Source organism: Elephantulus edwardii, unplaced genomic scaffold, assembly GCF_000299155.1.
Source record: "Elephantulus edwardii isolate Elephantulus edwardi_28Jun2011 unplaced genomic scaffold, EleEdw1.0 scaffold00014, whole genome shotgun sequence".
NCBI classification, from domain to species: domain Eukaryota; kingdom Metazoa; phylum Chordata; class Mammalia; order Macroscelidea; family Macroscelididae; genus Elephantulus; species Elephantulus edwardii.
The window spans coordinates 13,452,840-13,476,041 of record NW_006399764.1 but is presented as its reverse complement, the minus strand read 5'-3'; the positions used below and the strand labels follow the sequence as shown (position 1 = coordinate 13,476,041).

Genomic DNA, 23,202 nt, shown 5'->3' with positions numbered 1-23,202 from the left:
TAATTTTCTTTGAATAAATCTTTTGAGTTTCTGGTTAGATTTACTCCCAAGTATTTAATCTAGATGTCAGTCTAGATACAAAGGTACGCCTGATCCAGGCCTTGGTCTTCCCAGTTACTTGTTATGCTTCAGAAAGTCGGACAGTGACTAAGGATGACAGAAGAAGAGTAAATGCCTTGGAGTTGTGGTGCGCGAGAAGAGTCTTGAACATACCATGGACTGCCAAGAAAACAAATCAGTCGGTCTTGGAGAAGGTGAAACCAAGTCTCTCCTTGGAGACTAGAATTTTGAAGCTCAGCCTCACTTATTTTGGGCACGGGGCCAGGAGAGATCAAACCCTGGAGAGGGACTCATGCTCAGAAGGGTGGACAGACAGCGCAGGAGAGGAAGACCCCAGATGAGATGGGTTGATACAGTCACTGGGGCAATGGGGGTTGGTGTGAGACTGGCTCAGGACAGGGGAGAGTTCAGAGTTTCTGTACAAAGGGTCTCTATGCATTGCAGGCGACTCAGCAAACAATAACAAACTAGAACAGATTTGGAAGCAGGAGTGGCATCCACTTCTTAAACAACATGCCTCTAGAAACTCTATGAACTTTGATAAATGTCAATATTTTTAGAAGGGCTTCAAATCTTTTGTTCATAAGGTCGCTATGAGTCATGCTCAACTAGAAGGCAATCAACAGGAACTATTAACAACCTTAATCTCCTTTGTGCTCTAAATTCTCTTTTGTTATGTTATGTAACATATGTATAGGTTCCAGGGATTAAGACATTAACATTTTTAAAAAAATACTATTTGGACAATCACATCCTGTCTAAAAGATGTATCTCATGTTCATTTTACTGTTTCCCAACCTAAAACTCAAACCCCTTCCTATTGAGTTGGAACTGACTCATAGCTGACTTCCTTTAATTTTTCTGAAAGCTTTAAATTGCATGAGAGGAGATTACCTATATTTTTCTCCTGGACCCAGTGATGGTTTCAAACCACCAGAGAGGCATGGCCCTTAGACTAGCAGCGTAACTCCCTGTGGACCAGTTTGTCAGAGCTCCACCGCCAGTTTGTCAGACTTCTTCTGTGGAAAGAAAATGCATATTTAATGTTACAACTTCTACTTTTTCCAAAGCAGCCAAACTCCTTCCCTCTTAAAAATAAAAAGAACTTAACCCTTTTAAAAAAACATCAATATGGATTGAAGCTCAACATCAAGTAAAAGATTCTCACCACTGGGCCAGTTGGCAGAATCATGACAGGTGATGAAGAGATTGAGATTATTAACAGCTTTCGTTTACTCGCCCCCACAGTCAGCACTCTTGGTACCAGCAGCCAGGAGATTTAAAAGGCAAATTGCATTGGGAAACTCTGCTGTTAGGGACCTCTCCAGAGTACTGAAGAGCAGTGATGTCAGCCTAGAGACTTAAGATGTTCCTGATCCAGTCCAAGGCTTCAACAATTACTTGCTGTGCATCAGGGAGCTGGACTATGACTAACGACGTTAGAAGAATGAATGAATGCCTTTGAGTTGTGGTGCTGAAGAGTGCTGAATATACCATCAGCTGCCAGGAGAACAAACAGATTCGTCCTAGAGAGGGTGAAACCAGGCTGCTCCTTGAAGGCAAGAATTTTGAAGCTTCATCTGACATACTTTGGTCATGTTGCACAGAGGGACCATCTTGGAAAAGGGACATCATGCTTGGAAGGTTGGAGGATCAGCACAAGAGAGGAAGAACTTGTATGAGATAGATTGACTCAGTGACTGGAGTAATGAGGTGTGTCAGAGATGATGAAATTGACTCAAGATAGACTGGGGTTCAGAGCTTTTGTACATAAGGTCACGAAATCAGAGTCAACTCGACAGCACATAACAACAACAATATTAAAATACTACCAACTAAGTAAATTAGGACACTCTAATGGCCTGGTAGTCAGGAGTTCTGCTGCTAAACCAAAGGTATACGTTTCAAATCCACCAGCTGCTCTGTAGGAGAAAGATGGGTAATCTCTTCCCATGTGATTATGCTGCCTCTGAAAATTTTCTGGAGAGTCAGCTACAAGTCATTTCTGACTTGATGGTATGTAAAAATTAAAATTTTTTTTAAAATTTATTTCAAGCTAAACATGTTTGCACTGTAGACATAGCATAGAGGTTAAATCTTCAATTTCTCTAATTGTGTATTATATCTAACTTCCCAGATAGAATCAGGATGTTCCTCTGCATGTAATAGTGATTTGTTATGCACCTGTTATTCTGGACTGTTGTCTTACAAATAATGCATAATCATACATTCATTTTAAACAGTTCTTTCCTTCATCTGTCCCGTAAAACATTGGACTGGGGGAGGGGGAGGGTGGATACAACAATGAACTTTTTTTTAATATTTTTTTTTAGTGAACTAGGTGGGGGGTAGGGAGAAGAATGTGCAATAATGAATGAATAAAAAAAATCAAACTTTCTGTAAACTTTTGTTAAGATCCCAATAATTATTTTAGAAAAAGTAGTGATTTGTTTATCAGTTAAAACTATATAATGATTTGGATGAGAGAGTAACAGCACATTAACAAGTCATACTGCTAATGTTAAAGTTAGTGATTTTCATCTACCAGACAGTTCTCTGCAGAAAGGTGGACAGTTTTCTCCTATAAAAACAGATAGAAACACAATGGAAGGTTGCTGAGTCAGAATCAACTCAGTAGCACTAGGTCAAAATTGGTGGACGATTTATCAACAATCTGCGTTATGCGCCTGACACAACCCTGCTTACTGAAACTGAAGAGGACCTGAAGTGCCTGCTGCAGAGTGTCAAGGACTGCAGCCTACAACATGGATTGAGGCTCAATGTCAAAAAGACAAAGATTCTCACCACTGGACCAATTGGCAGCATCAGGATGGATGGTGAAGAGATTGAGATTGTACACAGCTTTAGTTTGCTTGGCTCTGTAGTCAACAGTCTTGGCACCAGCAGCCAGGAAATTAAAAGGCGTATTGCCATGGGAAAGTCTGCTGTTAGGGACCTCTCCAAAGTACTGAAGAGCAGTGGTGTCTCTCTGGAGACTAAGGTGCGTCTGATCCAGGCTATGGTCTTCGCAATCACTTGTTATGCATCAGAGAGTTGGACAATGACCAGGGAGGATAGAAGGAGACTTGATGCCTTTGAGCTGTGGTGCTGGAGAAGAGTATTGAGAATACCATGGACTGCTAGGAAAACAAACAGATTTGTCCTGGAAAGGGTTAAACCGGGTGGCTCCTTGGAGGCAAGGATTCTGAGGCTCCATCTATCATACTTTGGACATGTTGTGAGGAGAGACCGGTCCTTGGAGAGGGACATCATGCTTGGGAGGGTGGAGGGACAGCGCAGGAGAGGAAGGCCCTCTATGAGGTGGATTGATTCAGTGACTGGGATAATCGGGATGGGAGTGTCAGAGACAGTGTGATTGGCACAGGACAGAGCGGAGTTTAGGGTTGTTGTACATAGGGTCGCTATGAGTCGCAGGCGACTGGACGGCACATAACAACAACAACAGCACTAGGTTTGGGCTTTGGGGTTTTGAAAATTATTACTCTGCATTATATGCCGCTAACCAAAAGGTGATGCTTCGCTGGTGGTTCACACCCACCTGTGGATCCGTCGGAAAAAGATTCTCCCAGAAACCATCTGGTAGGTCAGCTGTGAGTAATTTCCAACTCAACAAGAATTTTGAGTTTTTAAAATGGATGCTTACTATAATAATAGAATAGGTAAAATTCTAGGTTAAAATGTTTGCCTCATTACTCATCTCTCTCATTACCATGAGTTAGAACCAACTCATAGCTGACCCTCCACGAGGTTTTCAGAGGCTGTTAATCACACAGAAGGAGATTGTCAATCTTTCTTCCATGAAACCAGTAGTGGATTTGAACCTCCTGGCTTTAGGTTGGCAGGACAACACTCTACCCACAAGGCCACCAGAACTTCTTTGCCTCATTAGACAAGAAACAGATTGGAAACTATGAACTTGTTTCTCAGTTGTAAATGGATGGTATTTCATAAATGCATCCCTGAGTCTCTCTCAGTCTGAAGAGTTCTCTCTTCTACATAAATAAAACACAAGAACACGACCAGTTATGGAGTTCCCTACCTGATAGTCTATATTTGCAGTTACTCTCTTTGGGAACACTAGACTATTGCAGAGTTTGCCCCTTTTGGATTAGTAGACTAGTTGGGGAGAAAAAAAGAGTAGAAATTTTGCAATGAAGTCTCGGAAAGATTACTAAGGGAGGGGAAAGTAGAGCAAAACCTTAGATTGTTCTTGGAGGACTGGTGGGAAGAGAGGGTGCAGGTGAGAGTCATTGACTACAGGGTCAGAAAGTGACTCGAGAGGTGGTAGAAGTGATGGACCCTTGCAAGAGAGATGGGAGGGCAGGAAAGAGTTAAACATTTCTGAGCTGTAAAATGTGAAAGACATTTGGAAGGGAAACCAGGCTAAGAAAAAGCATGCATTTTAATATGAATATGACTATTATCTGTAACAAAGCAACTCTTGTTCAGTCTCCTGGGTAGTAAGATCCTAAAAAGATTTTAGCCAGCAAGACATGGCAACTGGGCATTAATAGTTAATATCCATTATTACTCATTTCAGACATATAAAATATTCTTAGTGTTTCTAAGGCTTTTCGTTAAGTTCACTCTGATCCTATACCCTTAAGTCTTATTTTACTCATGAGGTCTTAAGTACTGCAACTGGGAATTCTCATTCCAGAGAGTTTTCTGAGACTTAGCTCCAGGGGTTCTTGTGAGGAGCCTATGGTAATTGCAATGTAAGCAGAGACTAGCATTTCTTAAGGCATTTCTGTGATTTACTTACTCATTATAGGTCATTACTTGTTGATTAAATCAAGGTTTAATAAAATTTGTCTAGCCTTCATCTGAGAGATTGAAAGTATTTGAGATTTATAACATTTCATGACTTAAGGAAATGCTGTATAGTCAAGTATTTTAATTAGTAGGTATCACTCGACAGCACTCAAATGAATTGAGTCTGTCATGAGTAGCCTAACTGCCTTTTATTAGACACTTTCTTGGGGTCACCAGAGTCAGGATGGTGTATTTTGTCAATGAAAATTGTCTAGGAGTAGGTAATTTTCTCCCAAAAGTCTAGTCTTAATGTGAAATATAAGATCTCTACACCTGCTTGGATCCTGATATCAGTATAGGGAAAATCCTATCATTTTTAAAGGATCCAATAATACTAATTATCCTGAAATCCTTACAGCTCTTCAAATTAGGGGCAATGAAAAAAAAAAAAAGAAGCAAAATAGGAGGAGTCATGTAGTTTTCCCTAACACACATATGTCCTTTCTCCTCTTTATATGTCTTCTTCCTCTTTCTGCTCTTTAACCTTTTTCATTTTGTGTGTTCCCTTAGTTTAGTGTCATTTCCCAACACTGGCTTATAGTGTTTTCTCATTGGTATAGCAAAGATAAAACCAACAAGAGCACAGCAAGTTACCTGCTTATTCTTCTCCACAACCATAAAAATATAAAATGAGGCACAGGGAGCTGAAGGAACTTGCTTAGGTCACTCAGCTCTTAAATGATGGAGCCAGGACACTTGCCACATGGGCTTCTGGTTCTTAAACTCATGCCTGTGTTTGTATTCATGCAGAATTTCTGCTGAGTCGTAATCAGTGTAACTAGAATTCACATCTGAACAGTTCCGCCGGCAGGTTCTACCAGTCCCCTCCTGTAGCTTCAGAATATGATGCCTGTATCCTTTTAAGTAATCTTAAAACCTGTCTCTTGCAGCCATTATTTCTATCATTGCCAATTGTCCTAGTCAGCTTTATCAGGTCGTCATCATCTTGGAACGAACTTACATCCACATTTCGTAACCTAGCTTGACTTACACGGAACAGTGAGAATCTGGTATCTTTGAAGTAGAATTCATTTTTAATGGCTCAGAACAGGAAAGAACTTTTTTTCTTTTTCATACTACTTCTCATATGATCCATAATTTGAAAGTTCATGAGTATGATGACATCTCATGGAACTGAACAAAAAAGATTCTCTGCCTTACGTTGCCAAACCAAACAAAAACAACCCACTGCTGTAAAATCAGTTGTGACTCATAGCAACCCTATAGCAGAGAGTAGAAGTGCTCCATAAGGTTTCCAGACTGTAAATCGTTACAGGGGCGCACGGACTGACCTTTCTTCCACACAGTAGTCTGGGGAGGGTGAGCCACCACTCTTCGTTTTTAGCTGCTTGCTTAACTGCTGTTCCACCAGGACTCCGTGTCTCTCACCACTCCCATTGCGGTTGAGTCAGAACTGACTCATAGCTGACCTTCCAGTTTACTTTCAGAGACTGTAAATCTTTTGGGAACAGGCTGCTCGCTGTCTTCCATGGAGCAGCTGATAGATTGAAACAACCCTCCTTTGGGTTGGCAGAGCAACTTGTTGACCTGATAAAAGGCCTGCCTTTCTTTCCATTTCTTTGTTATTTTTCTTAGACACATATAGATGTAAAACTAACAAACACATATTTACATGTAAAATGAAACCTTACTTATAAACCCTAATTTGAATATAATGGGCCTTCAAATACCATGTGTACACTTAAGAGTAGACTATCAGATGTGGCATCTCAGGCTGAGCCCTCATATTAAGAAATAAAAAAGGAGGAACAGTGGTAACGTAGAATACCTGGGGTGATGGGGTAAGTGTATGGGAGACAGTGAGACTGGCTCAGGATAGGGCAGGATTCAGAACTCTTGTACATAGGGCAACTTGATGGTACATAACAACAACAACAATCTGAATATACTAGTTGATGCTGATTTGTTGAAACTTTTTAGCAGTTTGCATCCTGTCCATGCACATGACTGCTGAAATGCAGCTCAGGCTACAAATGGCTCTGTGTGGTGAGGCTTAGCACTTGGCACTTTCTTTTGCTTGGCCTGTTATACTCTCTTTTTTTTAATGCATGTGTCTTAGTTATCTAGGGCTGCTGTAACAGAGATACACAGTACATTGCTTTAACCAACAGAAATAGGTTCTCTTACAGTTAGAGAAGTTTTGGTAGTTCATATTTATAGTACAAGCTTGAGGGGAAGGTGCTCCTGTGCACCCTTAATCCTTGATCCTGTATACAGCAAAACAAAATGTACACCCAATCCTGCGCCATCCTCACATTGTGCTGTGCTCACACCCATTGTTACAGTCACGGTGTTAATTTGTCTCACTGATAATCCTCCTCATCTTTTCTGACCTTCTACCTTCCCACGCATGATATTCTTTTCCAGGAACTTGTCCTTCCTGATAGCATGCACAAAGTATGTGAGTCAGAATCTTAAATTGTTGCTTCTAAGGAGCACACTGGTTACACATCTTCCATGATAGATTTGCTCATAGCAGTCCCGGAGAGTGAGTATTCAGTATCATTTTTCACCCTCACAATTCAAAACCGTGAATTTATATTGATTTTTAAGTTAAAATAAGAGATCTATTTTTTTAAATTCTAGTGTAAAATTGGGAGCTCTAGCGACCTGGTGGTAAGAAGCTGTGCTCTGCTCCAATCTCTGAGGCATGTGGTTTTGATCCAACGGTTCCTCCATGGGAAAAGAATGGGAAGTCTCCTCTCACGCGATTTACTCCCTCTGAAAACCCACTGGAGGGTCAGCTATAAGTTGATTCTAACGTGGCAGCATAAGACTATGGCACTGTAGAATTGCTGGCTTCTCAGAACTTCATAGCTCTCACCAGGAATTAGAAGAACTGATCAAAAAGTAACTTTAAAAAAAATGTATTCTACTCATTATGAAATCTGTCTGCAGATTAGAATGACCTGTTGCTCTTATGTGCCTTTGAGTCACTTGCAACTCATAACGACCCTATGTACAACAGACCTGTACTCTGCTCTATCTTAAACCAACTTCATTGTCCCTGACACGTCTTACCCCTATTACCGTAGTCATTGTGTCAATCCATCTCATCCAGGGTCTTCCTCTAGGAATTAGTTAAATGGAGATTACACTTTCCACTTCCCCATTTGAGATTCAGAATTACTAGATCTAGGGTGAAATAGAGATATGTACCTGTATTTTTCTAACATATTTAAGAGAGTATATTTATTTGGAAACATTGTTTTAATTCTAATCATTATTTCTCTGAGGTAGGGAGGGAGGGATTGATTATTAATATTTGGATAATTTTGTGTCTTAATGGAGCATCATAAAGGTAATAAGAATGTATAAGTAGTTATCTGTGCTTACTAACAACAGTGCCCTCATGACTGGAGGGGGAAAGAGGGGCCATTACTTTTGAGGGAAAGCTCAGAATAGTTAATTAAGGGTTGGGTTTAATTCAGTGATATTTGAATTTTATAGCTATACACTTGCAGTCATAAAAAACACCTTTATTATTAAAATTCCTGTAGGAAAAATAACTTTGTAATTGTGAGTCTAAAGCACTCTGTTCTCTTACCTCCTTTTCCCCATTGGCATACTTGTTTTTATAACACAGTGAGGCAAAGATTATGTTAGAGCAGGACAGATTATGTTTTTAACAAGTGCCCTGGGAATCCTGGGGCAGCCAGTCCACAGACAAGGATTTGAAACCCACTGGTCACAAGCCTTAGGCTTTCAGGTCAAGGGTTTGTAATCTCGCTCATCCCTGCTACTTCTGGCTTTGTGGCCTTGGACAAATCATGGAACCTTTCGGAGCCTGAATTCCTTGTCTCTGTGAAAGGGTAATAATACTTGTTTTCCTGCCTCAGGGTTGTGATACAAACAAAACCTAATACACATAGAATACTACACTGACTTAACAGATATTTATTAAGAATCCAGATCCCTGCATGGCACTCATAATTGCACTCAAGTACTAACCTGAAATATGGAGGTTCAAGCTCACTCAGTGACAGTGCAGGGGGAGAAAAAAAACCACAACAACTGATTATGTGAAGCAAACTTTATCAAATGGTTTTATTCTATAACACATGGAGTTGCAAGGAAACTGAGTATATTTAACAGCAAGCTATTATGTGCCAGGACTGAGTGGTAAGAATAAGCAGAATGAGAGAGATTGTGAGCCCCTCTTTTATGGAACTTCCATTGTGGAGGCCATAGAAGGTGAAGAGTTGGCACACAAAATCTATTTCAGTAGTTCTATTTCCTACGCTGGTTCTGGTGGTTTGAGTTTTCTGCAGATTGTTTTCCAGTTTTGCCAACACCATTTGTTAAAAAGGCTTGTCATTTCCCCACTTAACTAATTTCATCTTTTTGTCAAAAATCGATTGACTATAGGTAGGTGGGCTGATATCGGGTTCTCAGTTTTATTACATTGATCTCTGTGTCTGTCATTGTACCAGTACCATGCTGTCTTGACCACCATGGCAGTGTAGTAGGATTGGAAATCTGGGAGTGAGATGCCTCCTACCTTGTTTCTCTTTTTCAGGAGTGCTTTGCTTATTCAGGGTCTCTTTCCATTTCAAATGAAACTGGAGATTGTCTTTTCCATCTCATTGAAGAACGGGATTGGTATTTGTATTGGGATTGCATTGAACATTTAAATTGCCTTTAGTATGATTTTCATTTGCACACTATTGAGCCTTCCTATCCATGAGCAAGGGATATTCTTCCATTTCTCCAGGTTTCTTTTTGTTTCTTGTAGTAATGTTTTGTAATTTTCTTTGAAAAGATACTTTGTGTTTATTGTTAGATTTCTTGCCAAGTATTTAATATTGTGGTTAGCTATTGTGCAGGGTACTGTTTTTCTTAGCTCCAGTTCTATATTCTCTCTGTCACTGTACAGAAATCCAATTGATGTTTTTTATGTTAATCTTGTATCTTGCCACTTTGCTGAATTGGTCAACTATGTCCAGTAGTTTTCTTACTGAATCTTTAGAGTTTTCTAAGTATACTATCATACCATCTACATATAGAGATAATTTTACCTCTTCTTTGCCAATTTGGATATCTCATATTTCCTTTTCTTATTGCTATCGCTAAGACTTCTAATACAGTACTGAATAGGAGAGGTGATAGTGGACATCCTTGCCATCCTTGCTTAGTTCCTGTTCTCAAAGGAATGCTTTTAACCTTTCTCCATTGAGAACAACATTGGCTCTCGGATTTCCACCCACACCTCACACCATACACAAAAACCAACTCAAGTGGATCAAGGACCTATAACTAAAACCAAAGACTATAAACTTCATTAGAGAAAAGCTTGGAAGAACCCTAGAAGAACTAATCCACAACAGGAACAGTCTTCCAAGCATCCTGAAAAACCTACAACCAGGAGAAGATAAAATAGATGAATGGGACCTTCTAAGAATTAAATCCCTGTGCACATCCAAAAACTTCTTCAACAGGGTAAAAAGGGAAGCCACAGACTGAGAATAACTATTTTGTAATGACATTTCTGATAAGGGACTTATATCTAGAATTTGTAGAATACTCAAGCTCCACAACAAGATAAACAACCCAATTGCAAAATGGGCACAGGATATGAACAGACACTTCACCAAAGACGACATTCGGATGGCGAACAAACACATGAATCAGTGTTCAAAACCCCTAGCTCTAAGAGAGTTCTCTATGAACTTAGAGAAACGATGAAAGTTATACAAGTGTTCAGGTCTTTCTTTCATAGTCACTATGACTTATCTACAACTTGATGACGCTTATCAACAACAAGAAGAAGAGAGATGCAAATCGAAACAACTATGAGATATCATCTCACCCCAGTAAGAATAGCAAAATTCAACAGAGCAACAAACAACAGATGCGGGCAAACTGGAATTCTTATTCACTATTGGTGGGAATGTGAAATGGTGCAAGCACTATGGAAGGCAGTATGGTGCTTGCTCAAAAAGTTGGAAATATAAATACCATTTGACCCAGCAATTCCATTACTAGTAATATACCCTGAAGAAACCATAACTGTCACCCAAGCAGATATATGCACACCCATGTTTATTGCTGCTTTGTTACTACTAGTAGCAAAGAGTTGGAAACCACCCAGTTTCCTATTAACAAACAAATGGATAGAGAAGCTGTGGTATATTCATACAATGGAATATTATACAACACTGAAAAAGAACTCATGAAATATTATACAAAATTGGTGACGATGGAGGACATTATGCTGAGTGAAATATCTCGGTCACAAAAAGACAAATACTGCGTGCTGCCACTGTTACAGAACAGGACTGATAGGAGGTTGGGGGAAAACTAAGAAAAGAGGGTATAAATAACGTACATGGCGCTGAAACAGACCAGGGAGAGAACTATATAAAAGGAATTTATGAATAGATATTATTGGTGACAAGAGTCTAGAATAAAAGCAGCATAGTAAAGTGTGGAGGGACTGTATAACAATGAAAGAATTTTCTTCCAAAGAAAAAAAGCAAACTGGGGGGAGGGGGGAAAGGGAGGAAAATGTGCAACAATGAATGAAATCTAAGTTCTTTATAACCTTACAATAAAATTTCAATTCTTTTTTAAAAACGTGCTGGAGGTTCAGCTATGGATAGGTTCCAACTCTACGGTACACCACAACAACAATGCCTATACGTACTAATGCTTATGGGGAAAAAATAAAACTGATAAGGTGATGTGGAATGAGCACAGGAGTGTAAAGGGAGTCTGCCTTAGATGACTTATCTGGGAAAGGCCTCACTCCCCTCAGAGGAACCTAAACCCATTGCTGTAGAGTCACTTCTCACTCCTAACAGCTCTAGAGGACAGAGACTTCCACAGAGTTTACAAAGCTTTACATTTTAAAGGGGAAGACTACTATATTTTCCTCCCACAGAGCAATTGATCTGTTTGAACGTCTAACCTTTGGTTTAGCAGTTAAGCTTTCAGCCACTGTGACACCCAAGTCTCCCTCACTCACTAACTCATTGTATTCCAATAGAATCTGATGTTATCTTCACCATATTTCCAGGGTTGTAAAGCTCAGTGGGCAGAAGCTGCATATCTTTCTCCCATGAAGCTACTGGTGGATTCAGACTTCCAGAGAACAGCCTTTTGGTTAGCAGTACAACTCTCTACATACTATGCGACCAGCGTTCCCTAAGGTCTACACTACACTTGCGCGCGCGCACACACACACCATTGTCGTCTGATTGAAGGAACCATAGCTGGCCCTCCTTTGGTTTGGGTGGTGGTGTTACTAGGTGTCATCAAATCAAGTATGACTCATAGTGACCCTATGAACAGCTGACCTGAACCCTGCCCTATCCTGTGCCATCCTCATCATCTCTGACAGCTTAGTGTCCATTGTTAAAGTCACCATGTCAGTCCTTCTCATTGGAGGTGTTCCTCACCTTTGCTGGCAATTGCTATCTTCTTCCTAACGGCTACTGATGAATTTGAACCTCCAGGAAGCCCAGCACAGTTCTCTAAAGACCATGTCACCAGACCAATCTCCTTTAAGATCCCAGAAGACAGCGATATTTAATGTGGAGACATGAAGATGACAAGGTAGTCATGCAGAGCTCCGTAGGTGAAGGATCTTTAGGAGAGGGGACATTCATTGCACATGTGCTTTTCTGTTGGAGGAACAGATAGAAATGGCATTGATTAGTGGGAATGTGATCTCAGTGAGGAAGACTGTTGGATCAAACACGCAGGGTGAAGGTTGGTCACAGAAAGGAACTTGATATTTTGTTCTTAACACCCTGGAAAAGTACTGGATAATTTAAGTAAAGGAATCCTGTAATCATATACAAGTTTTAGAAAAATCATTACCACTACCCATGGAAGCAAAGGATGAGTGGGAAGACTAAGTGTTCCCCTAGTCAGACAGTAACAAGGTTGTCATAAGGGGCTGAGAACGGGAAGAGTAGAATCAAGGATGGTAGTCCACAGAGTTGATGCTGGCTAGATTAGTACTAGATCAGAGCAAGAGATGCTGGTTAGATACAGGCTATCTTCTGTAATTAAAGCTGAATAGTTTCTTAAGCTAAGGTAAATGTGCCAATTAATTCTCTGTCAGTTCAACTATATTCTCCCAGTAGTTCTTTTGTGGTAATTATTGCCACAGCAGTTCGCACATCATCTCACATATCTGTATATAAGGGAAACAAGAAATAAGCCCCTAAATAGTCAAAATAAATGTGATGAATCAGTGCGCTTCTCAAGGTGAGCTCCTCAGAATCTTAAGTTTCTTATTAAAACATAGTTCTGAATAGCTTAAATATCTGTGCCTAGCAGAAAGGGGACATCAGCATAAAGGAGAGAGGGATAGCTTTATATGGGAGGCTTTGTGATGCAAGTGGATATACTCTCCCTGTAAGAGTTCACGAAATGTAAGACTTCAGAAAGGATTGAAATGCAATCATAAGACTCTAAGGAGTATTTCTTCTTAACTGTTTTATTCACAGGTAATGAAGATAGAAAAGAGTGAATGTCATTGTAGCATGTTCTGTCTACAGAATTGTTAAATCTCAAAAACACAAAGTTCAAATCCACCAGCTCTATGGGAGAAGAATGGGAAATCACCTCCCATGCAATTACTGCCTTTGAAAACCCATTGGAGGGTCAGTTCTAATTTGACAGTATACAACAACAACAACACTAGATATTAGTACTAAATACTAGATTCCAGTTTTAAAATGTGTAAATGATGTGGTTCAAAATCAGGAAAGGTGTATTCAGGGATGCATTCTATCTCCATATCTGTTCAATCTATATGCAGAAGAGATCCTTGGAAGGTTGGGCTCTATGAGGAGGAATGTGGCAGCAGGATTAGAGGAGGACTCATTAAAAATCTGCATGATGCAGATGATACAACATTGCTTGACAAAACTGAGAAGGACCTGAGGAATTTCCTGCAAAAGGTCAAGGAATGCAGCCTTCAATATGGATTGAAGCTCAGCATCAAGAAAACAAAGATTCTCACCACTGGGCCAATTTACAGCATCATGTTAGATGGTGAAGAGATTGAGATTGTTAACAGCTTGTGTGGCTCACAGTCAACACTCCTGGTAGCAGCAGCCAGGAAGTCAATAGACAATTGCATTGGAAAAATCCTCTCAATGCAGTTAGTCTTTTAATTTCCTGACTGCTGGTGTGGAGAGTGTTGAGTTGTTAACAGTCTTTGCAATTACTTGCTATGCATCAGAGAGCAGGACAATGACTAAGAATAACAGGAGAATCAATGCCTTTGAATTGAGCTGCTAGAGAAGAGCATGGAACATTTCCTGGACCACAAATAGAAGACACAGATTTGTCCTGGAGAGGTGAAACCAAGTTACTTCTTAAAGGCAAGGATTTTGAAGCTCCATCTCATGTACTTTGAGCTTGTTGCCAAGAGGGCCCAGTCCTTGGAGAGTGACCTCATGCTTGGAATGATGGAGGGACAGGGCAGGAGAGGAAGACTTTCAATGAGAATTGACATGGTAACTGAGATAATACGGTTAGGTGTGTTGGAGATAGTGATACTGGCTCAGGATAGGGCAGGGTTACGAGTTGTTCTGCACTGGGTTGTTAGGAGCCACAAGCGACTCAACGACCCCTAACAACAACATGAAAGGTAAATAGATGGGTGGTTGGTTCATTGGTCTTTATATTGTGCAGTTACCGTTGTTTCAAAGCCTAATACATTAAGTTGAGAAAGTCTAAGTATGCCATAAACTAATTGCTGATCATTCCCTGTTTCAAGAGGTTATCCCAAGTTCATAGTATCTAGTCAAAATTTCTTTTCCTTTTCATTTTCAGGAAAGCCGCTAGTGAAAACATCACGATTGACTATCATCAACACAGAGGAGCCTACAATCACAGCTGACATAGGAAGCACCATCCAAACAGTGCAAGGAGTAAATGTCACCATTAACTGCCAAGTTGCAGGTGAGAAATTCATTCATTTACTTATTCATTAGTTTTGCTATTAATGGATCCCTGTCTTAAGTAAGCAAATTAAAAAGAAAAATCAGGCACAAGATCTATTCTGTTTCCATGATAAAAAATGAGGCATAAACTTCGGTCACTCTGAAAATGGAAAATGCTAAAAGTTTGAGAAAGATTAATTCTTACTGGGACAGATGAGGTAGAAGTGTTTATGTCTTTCTTGCATATTGACAGAGTGAATATGTAAAGATAGGGATAAAGAGTATTAAAAGTGAACCAAAAAGAGTGAGACAATTCTGGCATAGGACAGCCTCGAGGATATACAGAGAATGGTGTTTTATTCTGGGGTAAGTCAAGAGTTAGTGCAAAGGAGTGGAAGGTCTTAACGTTATCAAGGTGGCTTGCATATGGCTCTTGGGGAGACTTTGTCTGCCTAACCACAGAGTTCAGATAAAAGCGGGTGGAGGGTGAAGTAGTTGTGTACCGTCACGTCAGAACCAACCCATAGCTTACCTTCCAGTGGGTTTTCAGAGGCAGTTAATCGCATGGGAGAGTTCTCATCTTTCATCTGTGGAGCAGGATTTGAACTGTGTGCCCCCAGGATTGTAGCGCAGCTTCTTGCCATCAGGCCATCCACCAGAGCTCCCCGAAAGGAAGTTAAGGAACCACATTTCTAGATGCTTAAGCCACTGGCAGTGTAAAACTATGTGTATAAAAACTCTAGGGGTGGATCGCAGAGCTTCTGTGATCAGTGAAGATATAATTTGGGAATGAATCAGGGTGTGGGATGACAGCATGAGGAACATAATTAGCATCACTGAGCTATGCACGTGAAGGTTGTTGAGATGAAGACAAGCAAACGAGCGTGCACACGCGCAGGCGCATTAGCGAGATCTCTGGTGGCACAATCTGCACACGGTTGTGCTGCAGACCCAGAAGTGACACCTCTCTGGAGGTTCAGATCTACCAGCTGCCTCATCTTCTTGAGGATGGAGCTCGATAGGAAGCCAGTAATGAAGAAGGAAAGGTGGCACCGTGAGGGCATTGGACATTGGAAGGAGATTGAGAGACCAGAGTTCCGTGAGGCATGTCTTTAACAGGGAGGATCTGAGACATTAAAACATCTTTGACCAGTTCCTCTACATTGCTTGAAGCCCTATCTCCAGACTTCATTCTTGGCAACCTTAAATGAAACTCTGAGCTATGGTTCGTTTTTGTCTGGTCATGATGATAACATTCTTTACTTTTTACCCATAGAACAATTTTCACTACTTATGTTTAAGGATGGGGGGTGCAAGACTGTCACAAAACCCACCCAGCTTCATGTATCTGTCATGATGCCTTTTGTTAAACAGGTATTTAGTTGAAGCTGGTGGTGAAGAGACTGCTTTTGATTATACAGTTAGTCTGTGAATTTGCTGGACAAGTAAATTGTCGTTGAACTGAGTCCCCAGTCAACGGTAATACTAAATGGCACAAGAACTACTTTTACTTCTCGGCTACAATAGCTCTGTGGCTTTCTCCTCACTGTTTGTATACTCCACCCTGTCTGTAGTCAGAGGGCTTAGTGACCTTCTGACTAAACCAATCACTGTCAGATTCATTCCACCTCATGGCATTCAGTCCATATGTTCTAAAGTGGAGCTGTGTTGTGTAGCATTCTCGGCGGCTGTGGCCTTTCTTACAAAGTAGCTGTAAATGGGATTGAAAGCACTAACCTTATGGTTACCTTAAACCAACATTTATTTGCATCATGTATGGATGTCTAAGTCTCTTATTAGTTGAATGGAACTCTCTAAGCTCTAATAACATTGCATATGGCCTATAATGAACAAGCTTGAGAGTTAGTGACATTGGCTCTATTAATAAGAAAGGACTCCATAGTGTGCCCCTAGTTACAGAAGGATTTCAGATCAAATTAATTCTGCCCATTCATTTGGCTTGTTGTTGTTGTTGTTGTTGTTATGTGCCGTCGAGTCATTTGTGACTCATAGCAACCCTGTGTACAACAGCCCTAAACCCCGCTCTATCCTGTGCCAATCACATTGCCTCTGACACACCCATCCCGATTTCCCCAGTCACCGAATCAGTCCACCTCATAGAGGGTCTTCCGCTCCTGCACTGTCCCTCTACTCTACCCAGCATGATGTCCCTCTCCAAAGACCTGTCTCTTCTTGCAACATGTCCAAAGTATGTCAAACGAAGCCCCAGAATCTTTGCCTCCAAGGAGTAGCCTGGTTTAACCCTCTCTAGGATGAATCTGTTTGTTTTCTTGGCAGTCCACGGTACATTCAAAACTCTTCTCCAGCACCACAGCTCAAAGGCGTCAATTCTCCTTCTGCCCTCCCTAGTCATTGTCCAACTCTCTGATGCATAACAAGTGATTGCAAAGACAATGGCCTGTATCAGGCGCACCTTCGTCTCCAAAGAGACTCCATTGCTCTTGAGTACTTTAGAGAGGTCCCTAACAGCAGACTTTCCCATCGCAATACATTTTTTTATTTCCTGGCTGCTGGTGCCAAGAGTGTTGACTGTGGAGCTGAGCAAACTGAAGCTGTGAACAATCTCAATCTCTTCGCCATCCATCCTGATGCTGCCAATTGGTCCAGTGGTGAGAATCTTTGTCTTCTTGACATTGAGCCTCAGTCCATACTGAAGGCTGCAGTCCTTGACCCTCTGCAGTAAGTGCATGAGGTCCTCCTCAGTTTCAGCGAGGAAGGTTGTGTCATCTGCATAAAGCAGATTGTTGATAGATCTTCGACCAATCCTAATGCCACCCGTCTCCTCATAGAGCCCAGCCTCTCGGATAATCTGCTCTGCATACAGGTTGAAAAAGTATGGAGGTAGGACACATCCCTGGCGCACACCCTTCCCAATTTTGAACCATTCAGTGTTGTGCTGCTCTGTTCTGACGACTGCCTCTTGGTCCAAGTATAGGTTTCGCATTAGCACGATTAAATAAAATGGGTAAAAAGCTGCTTTCAAAAAGCTTACAGATCCAGTCATATAAAAAATTAAACATACTTCCTAGAGATGAGAAGAGAAGGAAAAGGGAGCAGAAAAATCAATAAATATATATGTCTAGTGAAAGGAAAGGTGGTATACAGTAAAGGACAGATCAGACATTGTCATTCATTAATTTTATTGATCAAGTGTAATTAATGTTCTAAAACAAAATGTATATGAATTCTTGAATGAAAAAACCATATGATTTATAAACTTTGACTCAAAAAATTAGCTTTAAAGTATATACTTAATTATAATACAGTGTGATGCACAGATACAGTTGTTGACTTGTCACTATAGAATACATATTGGTCTTTGGTTCTCCGCCACCTTTGCTGCTGTTGCTATCACAGCTGCTGTCTGGGTTGTTGTGTCTTGGTCTCTATCTGTCTCATGCAGGAATCTAGCCCAAAGGACTTACTGAAGTCTTTTTAGTCTTCCTTGATTGCAGTGAGATCCCCATTTTCTGCCTCTAAATCTGCTCACTTAAGCCTAGCAGGATGGAAAAACTGACCTAGCCCTACACTCAGTCTTCACATTTTATTTTCATTGTCACACTCAAAAAGTGCTACAAAAATTATGTTGTTATCAAACTATCCAGTCTCTTTGGTAGGACACAAACACCTAACGTTTGCATAGCCCTACCCAGTTGTGCTTCAGGCTTTCTCCATACCTATTCAATCTATGCTGAACCAATCATTCAAGAAGCTGGACTTTATGAAGAAGAATTTGACATCAGGATTGGAGGAAGACTCATCAGTAAGCTGCAGGTGGCACAGCCTTGCTGGCTGAAAATGAGAACTAGAGGCACTTGCTGCAAAAGAGCAAGAACTATATATAGCCTTCAACATAGATTACATTTCAACATCAAGAAACAAAACTCCTCACCAGTGGGCCAACAGGCAACATCATTATTATATGGAGAAAAAATTATATTGTCAGTGATTTAACCTTGGATCCACAGTCAACATCCTTGGTACCAGCAGTTGGAAGATGAGGTGATATATAGCTTTAGAGGACCCTGCTCTCAGGGACATCTCCAAAGTCTGAAGAGCAGTGATACGAATTTGAAGAATAAAGGGCACCTGATTCAAGCCATAGTCTTTCTAATCACCTGCTGTACATCTGAGAGCTAAACAGTGAATAAGGGTGATAGAGGAGGAATCGAAGCCTTTGCATTGTGATGCTGGAGAAGGGTACTGAATGTCCCATGGACTGCCAGAAGAACAGATAGATATGTCTTGGGAAAAGTCTAGCCAGAGTGCTCCTTAACGGCAGGGATGGTGAAGGTTTTCCTCACATAACTTTGGGCATGTTGTTTGGAGAGGCTGTTACTTGGAGGGGGACTTCTTACTTGGAAAGATGGAGGGTCAGTGAAGGACAGAGAGACCTTCAGTGAGATGAGTTGGCAGAATGACTGCAGCAGTAGGCTCAAGCACGGTGACAGCGCAGGATAGGACAGGGTTCCTATCTATTGTTGACAGGATTGCTGTGAGTTGTACTCGATTCAGTCACACGTAACAACAGCCCTGCCATGTTTTCTACATCCAAAATAGGTAGAAAAGCCGTATTGAAGAATCTACGGGAGCACAACTGCTTATATTCCCTTTTCTCTATAGGATCACTCACAAGTCCTACATACCAAGAAATGTAGCTTAACTGGGTACTCAGGAAAAATTTTGTGAACAACTATCAACATCTTCTCACAGTCTGTATAGAGAAATGTAGGTAAAATCCAGAGCCATTTAGAAAAATTGCCAAGGCTGACATTTTAGCGACTGTATATGATCTCTTTTTCTGTACCAAACCGTCATCCATTGCCCTACCTGAGAGGCTCGTAACGGCGAAGTGCACTTTTCACTAAACTCCTATGCAGTAGATGTTGACCAGCTACCATGGTGTAGACAGTTTGCAAATATAACACGGGATCCAGTTAATAAGCGTATCTTGTTTGGGATTAACAAGTAATATATCAGCATTCTCCCTGGGAGCTCACTGGAAACTAAAGATGCTAATCTTTATGTTAAATTACAACCCATTATGAATGGACTCATCCGTTAACCAGTTCAAACAATAGGAAGAACATGATGGTGTTGATAAGATAGCCACAAAGGAGAAGAAATATAGACAGGCTCTTCTGCTTCCCTTTTTTATGTACAAATAGTACCAAGGAATCTGTAGCGGGAGCCAGTCCAAGGAACTTGTCAACTTTGGACTTTGTTCTGCGGTAGAATTATATTTGCTATCATTTTTCGTCTGTGTCTTTCTGTAGAAAATCCTGTCATGTCATAACACCTTAGAGGGAAAAAGTGATCTCCTGTAGCCTGGTCAAGCTTCTTAAGAGGAATCCTAGCAAAGACTGCATATATGAATTCTAGAAACCTGTCTTGACAACAATCTTAGTGTCCAAATTAAAGCAAAAAAACTTATTCTGAAACTTGAAAATATTTAATGGTTTAGCATTTCAGAAATGATCATAGAGCAGTTTGAATTTTCTCTGAGGTAGTCTGTATGGTTGGGATTTTTTGGGGGGGTTGGGGTTTGTGTGTGTGTGTGTGTGTGTGTGTGTGTGCGCGCGCGTGCGCTGTCAAATCAGATCTGACTGCTACGGGAGGAGATTGTCCCTCCCTCTCCAGTAGAGCATCTGGTGGATTTGAACTGCAAATCTCTAGGATTGCAGTGCAGCTTCTTGCCTCTCAGCCACCAAAGCTCCCTTTATGTTTGTACAGATTGAGATCCTTGGTTCAAATGTATCTATCTGAGCTTGAACCTCCACCCTGCTGTTGATGACTTAGTGATTGACTGTTGGGAGAAGGTGGTGGTGGTTGTTGTGTACCATCACATCATAACTGACCCATAGCTGACCTTCTGATGGGTTTTCAGAGGCAGTTAATTGCACAGGAGCAGCTTGCCCATATTTCTCCCATAGAGCAGCTGCTGGATTCGAACCACATGCCTTCAGGATTACAGCACAACTTCTTGCCACTAGATCACCAGTGGGAGATTAGTGAAGGACAGTGATTTTGTCCTCATGTAATCAAATCATTCAGGAGTCCAAACTGACTGACTAGGCAGATTCTCAGGCCCTTTGAGCCCCATATATAGAATTAATAATTGGCCCTCTTTTACAAGAACATTATAAAAAAAAATAAAATTGACTTATGACATTTTATTAAAAATAAATAAATTAAATAAAATCAATAAAATACTTCATTCCTAACACATATAATCAGTTAATGTTCTTTCTCCCTCTAATGTTTGCAGCATATTTTTACATAACACCTGATTTTTGCACCCTCCTGAGAGAGATGTCATTCTGGATGTCAGTATTAGGTAGAGGTCTCTAGTATCTTCTCAAAGCACTCTTGACCCATGTGAGGGCTGGTGAGGTTTTCTAAAACATCATTGCTATCTCTAGAGACAAAAAAGAAATGCCAGCATTGTAATACCTCATTTCTTTTTCCTCTTCCCTTTTCTGATTTGTTTGTAAAATGTTGAAGCCAGTCCTGAATAGGCTGCAGTTCCCAAGCATCTTCCTGGTCCATTCTCTGCTGAGGCCCACAGTCCCAGAGAGGAAACTCTTAAATGAAACACCAGCAGTAACACACCCGTGGGCAGGCTCACGATGCAGGTCTATGTGTGAGTCTCCGAGGGGTTGCTAATCACGAGAGTAAAGAACTAGTCTGACAGAATTTCTCCTCTGCTCTCACCTGAGGAATTCAAGCCAACTGGTAGAGTCCTTTCTTGTCCTTTTAAATAGGCTTTGAGTCACATGGGAACTTGACACACTAAGTGGTAAAGATAATGAGAAACTCTTACAACCAAATCTTGGAGAATTAAGAAATGGTGCCAGAATGTCTCTCTCCATCCCTGCATTCTTGTTCTGCCTCCTCTGTCTCTTGTTTCCTTCTCTTTCCCCCTTCACTTCTTCCTTGAGTCACACAGAGCTTAACACTGGATATTTGTGCGTGTTCTCTCTCTCCGTCTCTCCCTCTCCTTTTCTTTCAATCTCCTTTTCTCTTTTTACTCCTTCTGTCTCACATTTTCTCTCTTAATCCCTGCTCACCTTCCCTCTCTCATAATCTCTGTGTCTCATGTTTTCCCTTATTGTCATACACCCTCACCTCTCCAATCACTGTTTTCTCTCACCCTCTATATCATCTCTGTCTCGGGCCTTGACCGAAGAAGGACACACTGGTGAGCAGCAGGAGTCTTCAGCAGGAGGTGTCAGTGTCCCACACAGAAAGAACCACAGTTGTTCACTCGAGACACGCACCATGCACCATGGCACATCTGTGGAGAGGGCCTTCACCCTGGACCTACTTAGTCATCCCTCTTGTTGATGGACTAGAGATTCAGTTACTCCAGGTGTTTTTCTCTGCCTTTCTTGTTCTAAAAAAGTTTTTCTAGTTTCTCTTGAGGATTGTGTCCAGCCTTCCTCAAAGGAAGATGACAAGCTACATAAAAGCAATTCATGTAAAAGCAGTGCTTGTAGAATATGGTTTGCAAGAGCTTATTTCTCCTTGTGCTTTCAGGAAAGAAATGAGTGAGGGTCTTCATCTTCAACTCTTTTCAGAAGCCTTCAGAGTCCTGTGAACTTGGGGGCAAGCTGACATGGCCAGGTATCATGAAGCTCTTGCTCTCCCTAGTGGTGCTTCAGTGAAAAGTCAGCTTTACTATCTCACCTGTGTGTCTTTTCTCTAGGTGTTTTTAGAGAGGATGACAGCCTGGTCCTTCTGATGCATTTGAGCTTTAAATAACATACAATTTCAGTCAAATTAGTGCAACCTCTCCTTGCTGTAAAAGGGTGCGACATCCAGTCCACCACAGCTTTTCAGTAGTTCTGCCTTCCCTTCTCTGTCTTCAGTCCTTTTGCCATCTCTGGTGACTTTCATGGAATGCTGTGAGTCACTTCTTTGTTCCCTGTAACAGGAAGAAAGACCTTACAGGCATGCCATACACTGTACCTCTTAGGCACTGGTCCAGGATTGGAAACCCCCACCTATCACAGCATAGTAGCCAGGATGCAAGAGAGCAGGAGACTGCCCTGCTACCCCACTTGCTGCTTCTGGAAGCTTGGGAACAACAAGCCCTAAGGGACAATAAATAAGAGAGCTGTTGAGCTGTTGCAGCACAGACTCCTGGTAAATTTTGTTTATCAGAGTCAAGGGTAAGTAACAGATACAAAGATAACTATTTCAGGCATTAAACTGGCCATCAAGAGCAAAATCCAGCCCTAGCTCCCTTTATACTATATATGTATATATGTGTTTAAATTCTTTGTGTGTGTGTGTGTTTAAATTCTTGTCTTAAAATATGTTTGGCAAGGAACTCATGCAATATTATTCAAAGTGG

The 23,202-nt window shown here is 41.0% G+C and overlaps 1 protein-coding gene across 1 annotated transcript in view; it reads left to right on the top strand.

Moving 5' to 3' along the window:
* Positions 1–23,202, top strand: part of ADAMTSL1 (ADAMTS-like 1) — a 431,835-nt gene that overhangs the window by 343,639 nt on the left and 64,994 nt on the right. Inside the window, exon 21 of the mRNA XM_006881351.1 lies at positions 14,713–14,841. Coding sequence (XP_006881413.1) covers positions 14,713–14,841 — 129 coding nt within the window. The remainder of the gene's footprint in view (positions 1–14,712; positions 14,842–23,202) is intronic.